The sequence below is a fragment of the Rhineura floridana genome, chromosome 13, assembly GCF_030035675.1.
Source record: "Rhineura floridana isolate rRhiFlo1 chromosome 13, rRhiFlo1.hap2, whole genome shotgun sequence".
NCBI classification, from domain to species: Eukaryota; Metazoa; Chordata; class Lepidosauria; order Squamata; family Rhineuridae; genus Rhineura; species Rhineura floridana.
The window spans coordinates 40,922,281-40,940,085 of record NC_084492.1 but is presented as its reverse complement, the minus strand read 5'-3'; the positions used below and the strand labels follow the sequence as shown (position 1 = coordinate 40,940,085).

Below are 17,805 nucleotides of genomic sequence, written 5' to 3'. Positions count from 1 at the left end.
AACTGTCCTCCGGGCTTCCTGATGAGTTGGTACCCGGAGGAGGGCCTTAGCTGCTAAGCGAAGTGACCGGGTAGGTTCATAGTGGGAGAGGCGTTCCACAAGATATTGCGGTCCCACGCCGTGTAAGGCTTTATAGGTCATAACCAGCACCTTGAATCTGGCTCGGAAACAGATAGGTAGCCAGTGCAAATGGGCCAGAACAGGTGTTATATGTGCTGACCGGCTGGTCCTCGTCAGCAGTCTGGCTGCTGCGTTTTGCACTAGCTGAAGTTTCCGAACTGTCTTCAAGGGCAGCCCTACATAGAGCGCATTACAGTAATCCAGCCTAGAAGTTACCAGAGCATGAACAACTGAGGCGAGGTCATCCCTGTCAAGATAGGGGCATAGCTGGGCTACCAACCGAAGATGGTAGAACGCATTCCTTGCCACCGAGGCCACTTGCGCCTCAAGAGACAAGGAAGGATCGAAAAGCACCCCCAGACTACGAACCTGTTCCTTCAAGGGGAGTGTAACCCCATCTAGAACAGGGTAAACATCCACCATCTGAACAGGGAAGGCATTCACCAACAGTGTCTCAGTCCTGTCTGGATTCTCAGTTTATTAGCTCTCATCCAGTCCATTATCGCGGTCAGGCAGTGGTTCAGCACATCCACAGACTCACCTGTAGAGGATGAAAAGGAGAAATAGAGCTGCGTGTCATCAGCGTACTGGTGGCAATGCACTCCAAAACTCCTGATGACGGCACCCAGAGGCTGCATGTAGATGTTAAAAAGCATGGGGGACAAAACCGACCCCTGAGGGACTCCACAATGGAGAGTCCAAGGTGTCGAGCAATGTTCCCCAAGTACTACCTTCTGGCGACGATCCGCCAAGTAGGAGCGGAACCACTGCCAAGCAGTGCCTCCAACTCCCAACTCCGCGAGTCTCCCCAGAAGGATACCATGGTCGATGGTATCAAACGCCGCTGAGAGATCAAGGAGAATCAACAGAGTCACACTCCCTCTGTCCCTCTCCCAACAAAGGTCATCGTACAGGGTGACCAAGGCTGTTTCAGTGCCAAAACCAGGCCTAAAACCGGATTGAAACGGATCCAGATAATCGGTCTCATCCAAGAGCGCCTGGAGCTGGCCGGGAACCACCCGCTCCAGAACCTTGCCCAAAAAGGCGACATTCGCCACCGGTCTATAGTTGTTCAGGTTATCTGGGTCTAAGGAAGGTTTCTTTAAAAGAGGTCTTACTACTGCCTCCTTGAGGCTACTAGGGACTACTCCCTCACTCAAGGAGGCATTTATCACTTCCTTAGCCCAGCCGGTGGTACCAGTCCTACTAGCCTTCACTAGCCAAGATGGACAAGGATCTAGCACAGACGTGGTCGCCCGCACCACTCCAAGCACCATGTCCACTTCCTCAAGCTGCACCAACTGAAACTCATCCAATAACGAAGGACAAGACCGTGTTCTGGACACTTCAGTGGATTCATCTGTCATAACATCAGAGTCTAGGTCCCTACGGATGCATGCGATTTTATTTTGGAAGTGCCCAGCAATGTCGTTACAACGAGCTTCAGATGTTTCAATGGTATCTTGAGGACCTGAATGTAAAAGTCCTCTTACAACCCTAAAAAGCTCTGCTGGGCGGCAAAGAGATGTCCTAATAGAAGCAGTAAAGTAAGACTTCTTCGCCGCCCTTACCGCTTTTATATACGACTTAGTGGAGGCACTTACCAAAGCATAATTGCATCCGTGTGGAGTTCGTCTCCATCTGCACTCCAGCCTCCTTCTCTCTTGCTTCATCGCTCTCAGCTCCGGGGTATACCACAGAGCTGTATGAGCTCTGCAACGAAGAGGGCGTGCGGGAGCGATCGTGTCAATAGCCCGGGTCATCTCCGTATTCCACAGTTCGACCAAGGCCTCGACAGGAGCGCCAGTACTATCAGCCGGAAAAACTCCCAGAGCCCTCTGAAAACCAATAGGATCCGTGAGTCTCCGGGAGCGGACCAACTTAACAGGTCCCCCACCCTTGCAGAGGGAAAGAGTCGTCGTAAGTCTAAAACTCAACAGGCGATGATCTGTCCATGACAATGGGGTAGATGAAAAACACCCCACCTCCAGATCACCATTTCCATGACCAGTGGCGAAGATCAAATCAAGAGTGTGACCCGACACATGCGTTGGGCCAGTAACAAATTGAGACAGCCCCATGGTTGTCATGGAGGCCATGAAGTCCTGAGCCGCCCCAGATAAGATAGCCTCGGCATGAACGTTGAAGTCCCCCAACACTACAAGTTTGGGGGACCTCAACAACACCCCCGAGACCATCTCTGTCAGCTCAGCTAGGGAAGCTGTTGGGCAGCAAGGTGGACGGTACACCAACAGGATTCCCAGTCTGTCTCCTTGGCCCAGCACAAGGTGGAGGCACTCTAGACCAGTTGCCGTCTGGACAGGATGCCTGGTGAGCGAGAAAGTACTCCTATAGACCACAGCGACCCCGCCTCCCCGGCCCTCAGATCTACCATAGTGCTGCACCGAATACCCAGGTGGGCAAAGCTGAGAGAGGGCAACTCCTCCCTGCTCACCCACCCAGGTCTCGGTTATACATGCCAGGTCAGCACCCTCATCCACAATTAAATCGTGGACAAGAGAAGTTTTATTATGTACCGACCTGGCATTCAAAAGCAGCACCTGGAGATCTAAGGGCAGGCTGATAGAACAACCAGCAGTTCTGTGGCCATGAGGAGAACCGGAACAAGGCACAGACACAACTTGTCTGGGGCGAGTTCCCCTTACCTGGCACGTTCTCCTCCTAACGCCATACCTCCCATTACCCGTCACTACGCTAATTGGGGCCCCCGAAAGCCCCCCCGTTAAGTGCAAAGTATGCTCTCCCAGGCACATTTTTAAAACACTTAAGCACAAACAATATATTCACACAACGGCAAATAAAAATACACATAAATACATACAAACACATCCACACAATCTCATTCATACACGCAACAACAAAACGAACAAACAATTAAAAACACCCACACAACAGCAAAAGCAGCCAATCTTCTCCCGTGCCTTCTCTCCACCACGGTCGTTTCCGAGCTGGCTCTCACGGCGCTCTCACCGCCACTATTAAAGGCTGTAATAACCTGGACATGGTGTCATCCTTGCTACAGAGAATTGCAACAAGGCATCGGTCTGCCTTTCTAATTTATTTACTTATTTATAAGTTTTCTTACCTACCCTTCACCATACAGTTCCAAGGGGAGGTTACAACAATATAATCATATAATGCTGAATTCAAGGGAAACAGTCCCAAAATGAAAATAAATATACATCAGACAAAGAGATAGGTCTCACCAGAACTGTCACTAGAAGCTAAAGTGATGAAACTGAGGTTATCATACTTTGGATACATAATGAGAAGACATGATTCACTGGAAAAGACAATGATGCTCGGAAAAACAGAAGGGAGTAGAAAAAGAGGAAGGACAAACAAGAGATGGATTGATTCCACAAAGGAAGCCTGAACTTACAAGATCTGAACAGGGTGGTTCATGACAGATGCTCTTGGAGGTTGCTGAGTCATACGGTAGCCATAAGTCGTAATCGACTTGAAGGCACATAACAAAGCAGAGTAGCTTGAGGAGACACGGTAAACCACACTAAACTCCACTTTTGGAGAAGGGGTAAAGAGGAAACGCCACCAACAGTTCAACACTACAGGGAGAGTCAGCCTAGTTTTTAAAAGGGTAGGCTTAGCTTGTCTTAAACGCACACACAGACTCTGTTTTCCCAGGTTAAAAAAGGTTAGGCTGCAGATGAAAATAAAAAAGACACACCTGCAAGTTACAGCCTTCTGGTTAGATTAAAGGTAGCTTAAAAACTAGGCTGGTTTTTCCAGGCTAGAGCGCAAGGCACCACTTAAAACTACAGGGGAACTCACACTGTTAAAAGTGTGTTGTTGACAGCAAATAATATAAAAATAAAGTATTTATTTATTTATTAAATTTATATTCCGCCCTTCCTCCCAGAAGGAGCCCAGGGCTGTAAAGAAAAAATAAAACAAAAACCTCTCTAAAACATCTTTTAAAAAAAGGCATATTGAAACAAAGCATCTTTAAAAACATCTTTTAAAAAAAGGTTTAGAAACATCTAAAAAAGTAATTCCAACACAGACTGGGATAAGGTCTCTACTTAAAAGGCTTGTTGAAAAAGGAAGGTCTTCAGTAGGCACCAAAAAGGTAAGAGAGATGATGCCTGTCTAATATTTAAGGGCAGGGAATACCAAAGGGGTAGGTGCCACTACACTAAAGGTCTGCTTCTTAAGTTGTGCGGAACAGACTTTCTGATAATATGGTATCTGCAGAGTGCAGTGATTGACTGAGTATATAAAGGGTAAGACAATCTTTCAGGTATCTTGGTCCCCAGTTGTACAGGATTTTGTATACCAAAACGAGAACGCTGAACTTGGCCTGGTAGTTAATGAGCAGCCAGTGCAATTCTTTCAGCAGCAGGGTGACATGTTGGCAATACCCTGCTCCAGTGAACAGTCATGCTGCTGCATTTTGCACCAGTTGTGGCTTCCAGACAAACCTTAAGGGCAGCCCCAAACAGAGAGCACAATAGTAATCCAGCCTGGAGATTACTGGTGCATGGACAAAATTGATCAGGCTATCTGGGTCCAGAAATGGCCACAGCTGGCTTACCAGCCAAAGCTGGCAAAAGGCACTCCTAGCCACTGAGGTCACCTGGGCCTCTAGCAACAGAGATGGATCCAGGAGCACCCCCAGCCTATGCACCTGCTCCTTCAGAGGGAGTACGACCCCATCCAAAAGAGGTAATTTACCAATTATCTGAACTTGGGAACCACCAACCCACAGCGCTTGCGTCTTGCTAGGATTCAGACTCAGTTTACTGGCCCACATCCAGCCCACCACCAAGTCCAGGGCTTGCAGGACCCGATTCAGATGTCACAGAGAAATAAGATGGGTATCATCAGCATGCCGCTCATATCTTGCCCCAAATCTCCTCACGACCACTCCCCAGGGCTTCATAGAGATGTTAAGAAGCATTGGGGACAAGATGGTACCCTGTGGCAACCCACAGCACAACTGCCGGAGGGCCAAAAGACAATCATCCAATGATTGTCCATGATCTGAAAACGACCCTGGAAGTGAGATCAGAACCACTGTAAAACAGGGCCTCCAATACCCATCTCACCAAGTTGACTCAGAAGGATACCGTGGTCAATCATATTAAAAACAGTCGAGATCAATTAAGAACAACAGCGTCACATTCCCCCTGTCCTTCTCCTTATAAAGGTAATCCATCAGGGTGATCAAGGCCGATTCAGTCCCATAATCAGGCCTGAACCCAGATTGAAATGGGTCAAGATAATCTGTTTCATTCAAGAGTACTTGGGCTGCACCACAACCGTCTCAATCACTTTCCCTAAAACAGGGGTACTTGTGATCAGGCAGTAGTTGTTACAAACCAATGGGACAAGGGTGGCCTTTTTCAGGAGCAGTCAGATCACTGCCACTTTCAGGGCAGCTCGGACCACTGCCTCCTGCAAAGACACATTGACCACATCCTGGATCCACTCAGTCATACCCCCTCGGCAAGCTTTAATAACCCAAGAAAGGCAAGGGTTAAGGGGACACGTTGCTGGCTGCATCGTCGCAAGCACCTTGTCTACGTCATCAGGCCACAACAACTGAAACTGATTCCAATAAGTTGCAGCAGACATTGCATTGGACACCTCACTAGGGACCAGAGGAGATGTGGATGGGGCATCAAGATTGCTTTGGAAGCGAGCAATTTTACCCTTAAAGTGCCTTGCAAACAATTCACAATGGGTCTCCAAAGTCTCGAAAACTCCGAGACTCCTGGCAATATGAAAAAGCTCCACTGGATGGCTACTTGAAGATGCAATAGAGACAGAGAAGTGGGCCTTCTTCGCCGCCCTCCCTGCCACACAGCAGACACAGTTATGATGCTTTACTTGTGCCCGATCAGCCTCACAGCACATCTTTTGCCACTTGCACTCCAGCTGTTGTCCAGCCTCTTTCATTGCCCTTAGTTCACTTGTGTACTAAGATGCAAACTACACTCCACAATGCCAGAGAGGGCACTCAGGGGCAACTGTGTTAAGAGCCCGAAGCATCTCATTGCACCACAGCGTGACAAGGGCTTCAACAGAGTCACTTGCTCTTACTGGAAACTCCCCCAGGGCATTCAGGAATCCGGTGGATTCCATTACTCTCAGGGGGCAAACTATCTTAATCTTTCCACCACCCCTGCAGGGGAGGGTTGGAGCCATAAGTCTAAACTTCACCAGAAAGTGGTCTGATAATGAGGTGACTTCCATCCCCCTATCTCCAGACCACCCCTTCCTCCATCTGGAGCAAAAACTAAACCGGGAGTGTGCCCTGCCATATGCATCGGGCTGGTGAAAACTTGAGACAGCCCCATGGTCATGGAGGCCATGAAATCCCAAGCCAGAATACTAGAGGCAGCCTCAGCATGGACACTGAAATCACCCAGGACTATGTTCTGGGCTCCTCCAATACCACAGCTGGCTCGGTCAGAGAAGCTGCCAGGCAGCAGGGTAGACAGTACACCAGCAGCAACCCTAGCGTACTGTCTCCTTGGCCTGACACCAGGTGCAGGTCCTCACAGCCAGCTCCAAGACAGAGTGGTTTCCCATTGCCAGAGATGGAAGATCTGTGGACCACAGCAACCCCTCCCCCTCCCCGCCTGTGCTGATGTGGCACTGAGTATCCAGTGGGCAAAGCTGGGTCAGATGAACTCCTCCTAGCTCACCCACCCAGGTCTCCATAATGCACACCAAATTGGCACCCTCATCCATGATCAAATCATGGATGAGTGTGATCTTATTGTGTAACGATGTGACATTAAACAGCAGCATACATAGGCTAGTTAACTTTTCTTAGCATCATTAGTAATCATTTTTAAACAGGCCTCTCTCTCAGGAAGGAAGGCTGAGTTAATCCCCAGTTGACAGTTGAGCTACTCAATCAACTCCCTTTGTTCACTTCCCATTGTTCATTTCCCATACTCAAGGGGGTAAAGTGACTGAGAGGTGGAATTTCAGCCACACCCCCTGGACTCATTTGCTGGCAGGAGCAGCTGGGAGGAACCAGCCTGGCAAGGGAGCCTGCTCCAAGAATCATAGAATAGTAGAGTTGGAAGGGGCCTATAAGGCCATCAAGTCCAACCCCCTGCTCAGTGCAGGAATCAAGGCCCCAGATGCTTTGCCATCATGGAATAAGAGGAAAGGTCCTCCTGAGGATCAGGAACTGGTTAAGCAGCAGGAAGCAGAGAGCAGGAATAAATGGACAATTCTCCCAGTGGAGGGATGTAGAGAGTGGATCCCCCAAGGATCAGGATTGGGACCTCCTGTGGTTTTTAACTTGTTCAAAAATGATCTAGAGTTATAGGTGAGCAGTGAGGTGGCCAAGCGTGCTGATGGTACTAAATTGTTCAGAGCTGTTAAAACAAAAAGGAATCGCACAGACTTCCAAAAGGGCCTCTCTCTACACTGAGTGAATGGGTGGGGAAATGGCCAATGCAATTCAATGTAAACAAGTGTAAAGTTATGCATATTGGAGCAAAAAACCTGTATACGCTCACGTGGCCTGAACAGGTGGTGACTGACCAGGAATAAGACCTTGGGGTTTCAGCAGATAGCTCGATGAAGATGTCAACTCTGTGAAAGGAGCTGTGAAAAAGGCTAGTTTCATGCTAGGGATACATCATTATGCCGTTCTATAAATCGATGGTGTGGTCGCATTTGGAATATTGTGTACAGTTTTGGTTGACTCACCTCAAAAAGGATATTGTAGAACTCAAAAAGTTTCAGAAAAGGGCAACCAGAATGATCAAGGGGATGAAGCAACTCCCCTATGAGATAAGGTTGCAGTATTTGGGCCTTTTTAGTTTAGAGACAAGGCAAGTAAGAGATGACATGGTAGCAGTGTCTAAAATTACGCATGGCATGGAGAAAGTGAAGTTTTTCTCCCTCTCATATCACACTATAGCTCATGGACATCCAGTGACTGTTGGAAGATTCAGGGCAGACAAAAGAAAGGACTTCTTCACAGGGCAGAGCTAAACCATGGAATTCACTCCCACAGGAGACTGTGATGGCCGCTAACTTGGATGGCTTTAAGAGGATGAAACACCTGGAAGATAAGGCTAGCAATGGCTCCCAGCCGTGATGGCCACGCTCTGCCTCCACAGACAGAGGAAGTCTGCTTCCAAATAGGGGTTGCTGGACACTGCAGGAGGGAGAGTGCTCTTGCACTCAGGTCCTGCCTGGGAGCTCCCTGTAACGGGCATCTCACTAACCACTGTGAGAACAGGATGCTGGACTAGATGGGCCCCCTTGGGCCTGATCCCCCTTTGGCTCTTCTGATGTTCTTAAGCTTTAGGTTCAAGCTGTATCAGTAAAATCACTCAGTAGTTCTGTGAAGGTCTCTTCTTGACAGAGATATCTTCATTTTGCCAATGTTTCAAGACAACTGGGTGGGTACAGCTCCCAGTAGTTTTGTTTTCCCATCCAGAGCATAGAGGCAACCAGTGCAGGTATGTGAAGAACAATCACTTCAAGGGGGGAATGGCACCACCAGTTACAATGCAACAGAATGTCCCTCAACATTTCAGGACATCTCCACTCTTCTGGACTAGGAACAATCTCTCACAGGATGCTCTCAACGTTTTCCAAATGGGATCACTTGCAAGTTTACCTTGTGGCAAATACTGCATGAAGGCATAAATTAAAAGTTAACACAAAGGCCCTCAAGGAAGTAAGCGCAATTCACACAAAGCAGCCTGAGAAACTTCCAAAGGAACAGAGATCTCCACAGTCAGTGCCAGAAACCCATTCATAACTACAGTCCACAATTAAGCCACACAAAATCATGACTTAAAAATGAACTGTCTTCCCTTAAACTCCCTCTGCTCCAATACTGCATGGATCCTAGCCAAGGCAAGCAGACATGGCTCATTCACATAATTGTTATGGAAGGCGTCTGGCCATTTTATAAAGGGTTAAACACCTTTTATATGTCACAGAAGTATCACACTGTTGACCACTGCTTGCTGCAGTGGCAGATGCAATCTCCCCATGGCCAAAGACTAGAGGGGGGGATGCCAGCAGAGGTACCACAGTTATACCTGCTGTTGTCCTTAGGACTTCTGAAGCCATCTTCTGCCCCTTCCGAAGAACCAAGAACGAATTCGATGTTGGACTGCTCTTCCCTTTGCTTCTCCCACCCTTGCAGTATGGTAAGAGCCAGCTGGCCAAGGGCTGGTTCCTCCACCAACACCCACATTCCAGGGAGTCTCTTTCAGACTCCCCCATAAACAACCGACACACATGGCCGGCAGGTGGGTTTTTGCTCCACCCTTGAAGCCTCATTAAAAGCCAATATTGCTCTGCCTAAAGATGGAGAGCTCAGCATAGATTTTACTGAACGTTAAATCAACCAGCAAGCACAGCCAGCAAACTCTGTGGCACTTTAACTTTAAATAATGCAATAATTATTGAATTTCCTTTTTATAACTGAAGTGCTGGAATGTAAACAATGGGGCTGTAATTGCAGGAAGGGGGGATCAATAGAGGCAATCGTTTTCAGCCATGTTAATTGTAAATACAATTGCTCCAAGATGTCAGCCTTGTTCCTCTCGCTCCCAGAATCACCCTAACGGATGACAGAGTCCAACTTTCCCATTACAGCTGTTCGTTCCTTTAAGAGGTTCTCAATCAGGTCTGATCAATCTGTCAAGATAATGCATGGAGTAAGTAAGACTCTTCCAAACACAAACGCCCAATCAATAGCCCCGACCAGCTTAATGAGGAGGGGCTGAACCCCGGGGGAGGCAGGAGCCCGGCTTCAGCATGCCAGCTCCACGGATCAGTTCTTAACGAGGTTGTTTTGCAGGCTGGCCTGCTTCAGAGAGCGGCACGGCCCCCTCCCCAGGGACAGGTGGACCCGCAGCAGAGATGGGACCAAGCAAGTCTCCCCCAATTTCACGGCAGGCCAGAGTATGCTAATTAATCACTCACCACGACCGGCCATTCCAAAAGACACAAGAATGCTCTGCTGCAGGAGTCAGACTGCATAGAGGAAAGACCAGAGCAGACCACAAGGCCAAGTGGCCCAGGAGCAGAACCCTTCCCCCTGCAAGGTATGCAGTTAGGAACAAGGGGGGGGGGAAGGATGCATGCAAAAAGATCCCCAGGCCCAAGCACGTAACAGCGAGGGCTTCCCCAGCTCTTAGACCTCAGTTGGAGAAGGCAGGAAGACACACTTCTGAATAGCTCCCTTCAATTCCTGCTCAGAAGCCACCCACAAATCCTTACAATGGGCCTACCAAAGTGACTGTGCCGTGTTCCTCAGCAAGGGGCATATTTTATAGAAAAACGGATCTCCCACAAAATCCCCTTCCACACCATGCCAGCTTTTCAGGCAACCTGCAAAATGAGATTAACAATACCCAGACAGAGGGGCAGGAAACACTGCCTTCACTTCGATTTGGCTTCATGAAGTCACCTGACTGGCTATGTGGTCCATTTAGAGTAATGGCAATGCTTCCTGCCCTTACTCCGATTTGGCTTTCTGACCTTACAAACACAATTGGCTGTACAATGACTATATCATTGTTTTATCTGTGCAGTCCCCAATTGCCAAAGCTTTTTAATTGGCACAGAATATACAGATTGGGGAACCAAGAAACTTCTAACAAGCTGCAAACAGCATATCTAAAATGTGTTTATATGTTCTTAATAGTTTATTTTTAATTATAGTTTTGCTACTTATGGCTCATTTTTATGTACATCACTTAGAAATGATTAAACAGAATAGAAATGCCTTAAATAAATACTTTGTTGTTTGCCACCAAGGCTCCTTTGGGAGGAAGGGTAGGTTAGAATGTTTATTAAATAATAAAAATTAAAACGGTTAATAAGATTAAATGTCACTTTTTGCTATACCTCAGGGATTGGAAAATAGGTGGTGACCTTACAGTTATCACTGTCTTATGTGTTTTTTATGATCCTGAATCTGATGCCCAGTTTCCAGTTCCTTTTTCAACAACTTGCCTAGCGTTTAAAATGAACAAGTTATGACTATATATGCCCAGGAGAAACTAAATAAACATTTGTTAACATGTGAAATTGTGCAGTTTTTTTGGTGAAGTTGCTGTAGTTGACAGTGTCTTGCACAAAAAGAAAGCAGTGAGCTGGACTCAACTCTATGGCATGCTGTAGGGGACATTCCCCTGGTGGCACGGAAGTGTCCTTTGGAGTGGCCCACTGCTGATTTTGAGGTGCACAGCTACAGCTCCCTTATTCATAACTGCGGACTGCAGTCATTGCGCATTGATGTACTTTGCGCAAAACCAAAACTTTTACCTCAAGGAATGATGATGCATCTCAAAGGAGAGAGTATCCTGTTGATGGAAAAGTGTGATATTGCGTATCATTACTCATATTTTGTGGTGCAGTGCCAAATAAACTGATAACTGCAAGGTCACTACCTATTTTCCAAATCCTGCAGAATAGATCTTGAAAAATATCACATTCGACCTTATTCATCACATTCTTTTCCTCCTTTCCCCCTCCCCAAGCAGCAGCAGGAGGAACACAACTCCTTTGCTCAGGTCACCTGGCCAACAATTGCTGACTTACCAAGCATCTGTGCAGCTTCATTGCCCACTACAAGCACTGCAAAGCCAAAACCCACCGCAGGTCACATGTTGTTGCACACGACTAGTGGGAATAGAGAGTGGGTGCACATTCAGATAACACCCCCCCCCAATCTACATTGTGCCCCAACTAGTCAACCAAGGAAAACTGGATTAGCAGTTGGCCCAGTGCCCAGGCAACAGGAACAAATTCCTTTCTCCCAATTCTGTCCCCCTCACAAACTATTTTACATCCTCTCACACAAAGGTGTGCATGTTTGTGAAAAGCATCCCTGTTTTAGCTCAGCACTAATCAAGCCCTAAAGACTTGCCAGTATTTAACCAATTTGCTCTACTAGGTCTACAATTTGTTCATTAGCTGCCTCCTGCTCCCGAAGCAATGGCCTCGGTGGTACAGGTGCCTCTCAGATGTCTGCACTGAAGGCAGATGGAAAAAATCCTGTTTTTTGGCAGCCTCCCTGTCCTCCTTTAGCAATCCTTCCACATGTGTTTCATCTAAAAGTCCAATGGCCTGCCCAGCCGGTTTCCTTACTTCTGATTCACTTATAAGCTTTCTTTATATCAGTAGCCATTGTTCCTCAGAATTCCTTCGTCTGCAATACTTGCATTTATGTTTTCCAGAGTTTGTGCTCGTATCTTCCGTATCTGGGCACGACTTCTAGTTCTTAAAGGAAACTCTCTTACCTCCTGTAGCCTCTTTGACTCCCTTTAATCATGCTTGCTTCTTGGGCTGGGCTGGGCCCATTCTAATCTACAATATACATACTTTATTGGAGCCTCTGTTATGTGTGTACGTGTTTTTTAAACCTCCAAGCTCGCTCCTTTTTTCCAGTCCTCACTTTTTTTTAAGCGATTCCCTCTTCTGAAAATTGATTTACTATGTTAAGACTTTCTGGTCAAAATGCATGTACGCAACTAGAATTTGACAGCATTGTGGTCATTGTTTCCAACAGTTCAACACTTACATCTTGCACCAGATCCAGGGCATCACATAGGATTAAATCAAGAGTCGCTTCTCCTCTTGTCGGTTCCATGGCTAACTGTTAAGACACAATCATTTATCATGTCTAGAAATTTTGACACATTGTCATGGCCTAAATTTACATTTAACCAGTTAATGTGAGGGTTGGTAGATAAGTAATCCATTACAATTTCTAGCTTGGATGCCTCCCCAGTTACCTTCTGCACCACAATTTTGTTCAGGGTGTGGGTGATGTACACATACCAAGGACTGTATTATTGCGGGTACAAATACAAAGCCAAAACAGCGACTCTCAAGGATGCCTGCACTCTTCTCAGGAGCACCAGCACTTGAATCGGCTGCTGCGTGAAGCCCAGCGCTGCGCACGAGTGGGCTCGCCTGCCTGGCCGCTTTCAGAAAGAGGTATGATGAACTATTAGCAGTCTGCAACTCTCCCTGGCCTGTCTGGAGGCATGAGCAAGATCTCAGCAAGAAGACAGCCCAGGTGGAAGAGGAATCCAGACATGGCATCTATCCCAGCACCTAACACCAGTGTTGTCAGAGGGCTGTATGCAAGGCTAGTCCTATGCAGGGTAGACCCATTGAAGTTTTGGTTCATTAATTTCAATGGATCTACTCAGGGGAGGACTTAGGTGGATACAATTGAGGAAAATCTGAATTTGAATCTTTTGGGATTTTTTTCCACTGCCCAAAATAAATGGAAGATCTTACTTAGCTGGGAGATAGGGTGGGATATAAATGTTATAATAAACAAAACTAGTGTGTAGCATGTTAATTTTACATGCTGCATATCTTAATTCTTACCCCCCCCAACAGCCAAAAGTAATTGAACTTAAATGTTTGACTGGTGGGGGTCCAATAAAGTACACGTCATGTAGCTGAAATGTTATGTTCAAACACATTTAAAGCTTTATTTGGACATTATTTTTATTTTATTAATACTTGTAAGTATTTTAGAACATGACAACTCAATACAACACCCGCCCCTGATTTTGGATCTTAAAAGAGTGTGTTGGGAGAGGGGGGGAAGGGTTCTGGAAACTATTAACATGCTAATTTTGTCACACCCAAGACCTGTTGCATAATTATTGTGCTTCCTGGGGAGAGTCACCTGAAAAAGGTATTATAACTTTGCTTCAGATTTTATTGGCATTGCATCCATTTCCATTTCCCAACTTGATCTGTATTGCGTTCACTTGTTTCAGTCAAACAGTGCATTTTTAACATATAATTTTCTGTAGAAAAATATAGCAGTGAAAAATTTTCCATTCCAAAAACCTTTCTGCCCACATCCCCTGCTGGACACACCTCTACAATCAATGGCCATCAAGCCCAGATCTGAAGGGCCTGTCCAGGGCCTGATGAAGACATAGATACAGTTATAAAGAACTTGGAGTCAAAAAGACTGAGCATGTTGCAGGTTCATGTATTTCCTCCCATTTCTGGAGCAAATCAAGCCTTTATATTTGAGCCTTACATTAGCAGCAACAGTAACTGTAGTTAAAGCTGATCATGGTTGCCCTTTTATCATAATCTGAAAACCCCAAGCAGGAGCAGATCTTCCTCAGCCCATCATTTAGACAACACATCCTAGAACTAGCTTCCTCCTTATAGTGCCCAATTTGGCAGACAAGTGGATGGAAGGCATCAAGTGACAGCAGGAGATCTGACGAACAGGGATGCCTGGAAGCAAGTGGTCCTGTGTATGAAGCTGGTGGAATAAATCAACAGGGATTTGCTGTTTTGTTCGTAGTGATTTGTAAGCTGCTATGGCACTTGAGTGCAACCCTGTTAACTTCTGCTCATTTTCTTGGCAGCCTTTGACACCACTGACCTTGGTATCTCCTCTGTGGGATGGGTACCGGAGGCACTGTATTAAGGTGATTCCACTCTTACCTTCAGGGCCGCATCCAGAGAGTAGCACTTGGTGTGTGTTCTTCTGCCCCCTGGCACTTGTGCTATGGGGTTCTGCAAGGTACTATTCTCTCCCCAGTGCTATTCAACATCTACATGAAGCCATTGAGAGCAGTCATCAAGAATTTTGGAGCAAGATGTCAGCACTATGCTGATGACACACAACTCTCTTTGTCCATAGTCTCTGAATCAGGAGAGGCTGTGAACAATCTGGACTGATGTCTGATTGTTGTAATGGACTGCATGACGGCCAATAAACTGTTCTTGAATCCTGGGAAGGTGGAGGCTCTTTGGGTAGGTGGCCCCCATGTCCGGGAGATAAGCAGGTTACCTGTTCTGGATGGGGTTGCACTCCCTTTGAGGACCAGATTGATAGCCTAGGGGTACTCCTGGATTCATCTTTGTCACTAGAGGCCCAAGTATCCTCAGTGGCTATGAGTGCCTATTACCAGCTTTGTCTAGTTTGTCAGCTATGGCTGTTCCAGGACAAGGATAGTCTGACCTCTGTAGTCCATGCATTGGTAACCTCAAGGTTGGGTTACTGCAGTGTGCTCTCTCTGGGGCTGCCCTTAGGCCTGGTTCAGAAGCTGCAGCTGGTGAAAAATGTGGTGGCCAGAATGCTGATGGGGGCACATGGCTGACAGCATGTGAAGCTGCTCTTAAAACATCTGCAGTGGCAGCCCATTCCTCTGGAATGTTCTGTCAACAGAGGTTCAGCAGGCGCCTTCTGTTTTAACCTTTAAACACCTGCTGAAAACCTCTCTGTTCCGCCAGGCTTATGCAGGCAATTAATAAGATGCCTTTTTGAAGTGGTCAACCTTTGTTTTTACTGCATTTTTTAAAAAAAATTGCTGTATGGTTTTTATTAGTTGTAAACCGCTTTGATGTTTTTTAAATGAAATAGCTGTGTGTGTATATATATATATATATATATATATATATATATATATATATATATATATATATATATATAATGTCCATGTAAATAAAAATGTACAGCAATCAGAGCAGAGCTGGATCTGGTGGCCTTCAGTTTATTTACTGACAACGTGGATAAAGTAACAGGTGGACCCAAGCCCTATCAACCCTGCAAATCATGCGGAAGGTGGAGGCCATGAACAGAAGACAGAGACCGACGCTTCTAGTCAAACAAGGCAGCTTGGGTAGACATCAATACACCCAAATGTAAAACTCCTACAACCAGAAAAATGACCCTAACATTACGTATTAGGGAAAAAATACCTTTAACTTAGAAGCAATTTTTAAAAAGGCCCAGGAAGGGGTTATGGAACTTCCTTCCTAGGATATTTTCAAGAAAAAGACTGCAGACTATAAAAACACAACAGAAATAGGTGTGTCTGAGTAGTATGAGATTTCATTATTGAGCAGTATTAAATATTCACATTTACTCTAATGTTTACTTTTTAAAAAATCGAAGTTGCTCATCTTGTATCATTGTATTGTACAACCAGGAAAAAATAATAAGAGGAATAGTCAGGGAGGCTGCAAGTCTACGACATTCCGACACAGCTCTGGGTTTGACTTCATCACTTGCCGTTCTAACCAGCATTATTACTTGGTGAAAGATTTTCATCACTTGAACACTTAGTGTTTCACACCCCATATTCTTCCCGAGTTATCTCTCTCTCACACACACAAATCCCACCTTGTCCGAATCATACAAAGCTTCCTGCCGAGGTATTTTTTGGAAATAGGTTGCATAGATTAGTTATAGATTATGAAAACAACGTTGTCTCTTTGGCAATTTGGAGGCGATGCTTGAAGATGAAGAGCTGCAGATCAAATCTTGGTAGTGACCCCTGCTCTGCAAATCTGTGTCCCCCTTCTTAGCAGGAACACCTTTCTTGGCTCACAGTCACCACTGCCACCCGCCAGTGACCTCCAACTGGAGATAGAAATCAGTTAACACCACAAATCCCCTGCCTCTTAAGAGGAATGCAGCTGTGCCAAGCTGCTTGTTCCAAGGAAGGCTTCAACCAAAAAACATAAAGGCACTCCAGAGAGGAGCCCAGAGTGGCTTCAATGGGCTGGTCTTGGAAATAGGCAGAGCCTCACAGTCCAAGTGCACCTGGCACAGACAGCTTTAGTTTAGGCACCTAGTGGGGCCTGGGACTTATAACTGAGTCAGACCAATATTGAAACATTGCTCAACATTGTCCACGCTGACTGACAGTAGCTCCTCAGGGTTTGTGGCAGGGGTCCTCCACAGCCCTATCGGGAGATGCCAGCGGGGACTAAACTAGGGGCCTTACATCTAGCTGCCAGGAGACTTCATCAAGAGGGGTCTACTTGGAAGAAGGAGAAGCCAGAGAGGAACCAGGTGGACCTTATAACCTGGTAAGTAGCCAGCAAAAGGCACATCTCAGTCTCCCTTGGACCTGTGCTGGGATCAGAGCTCCGTATAGGTCTCCCTTCGAAAGCCCTAGGTTCCAGCTCTTTGTCTTGGCTCCAGTTTCCCTTGGCTTTACAGTCCCTCATGCACCCATGCGCTGGATTCTTCGTGGCTGGAAGACTGAGACTGCAGAGATCCAGATTCAAATCCCCACTGAGCCATGGAACTCAATGGGTGACTGCAGCCTGACCTACCTGATTGTTATGGGGAAATACGAGGGGTGTGGGACTCTGCCATGACCTCCTAAAGGTGGGATATAAATGCAATGGACAAGTACTAAACAAACAGCAGCTACACTCTTGCTCAGATCAGATCTCAGAGAAAGCAGAAGGTTGGAGGCAAGGAAAAGGGAAGAGTATATAGTGCGGAGCATGCAAGTGTACGGGTGGGTGGGGAGGGTGCTTGTGCAGGGCCACAGCTTCCCATTTGCCCTTTCCTCTTGTGATCTCTCTTGTCCCCCTGTCTGCCTTTAGCATTGGTGAGGCTTTAGCTGCAGAAAACAGGGCCAGACACCCAAGCAGCTGGCAAGCTTGGATGAGGGCACGGCAAGTAGACAAGTGCCGTTGCATACACAGCTACACAGATTCCATCACAGGATCAGACCAAAAAAGCTCACTGCCTCTCTGGGGAACAACATTCTTTGGAAAACACAAATAGCACACTCACACCGATCCGAGAGAGCTGGTGGGACAAGAAGGAGTCACCATCTCCTTTCCTAGGGATGCAGCCTCTTCCTGCCAGTGTTCTAGTTGGTCAAAGCATCTTGCAACAAT

At 46.5% G+C, this 17,805-nt stretch overlaps 1 protein-coding gene across 6 annotated transcripts in view; it reads right to left on the bottom strand.

Annotated features, from left to right (window-relative positions):
* The window catches only part of ZFHX3 (zinc finger homeobox 3), a 178,677-nt gene that overhangs the window by 83,382 nt on the left and 77,490 nt on the right, over positions 1-17,805 (bottom strand). For 5 of the 6 annotated variants that reach the window (XM_061594327.1, XM_061594326.1, XM_061594330.1 and 2 more), the window contains exon 4: positions 12,689-12,763. The exons of the other annotated variant lie outside the window; for it this stretch is intronic. In XM_061594327.1, coding sequence (XP_061450311.1) covers positions 12,689-12,763 — 75 coding nt within the window. The remainder of the gene's footprint in view (positions 1-12,688; positions 12,764-17,805) is intronic. 6 annotated transcript variants of the gene reach the window in all.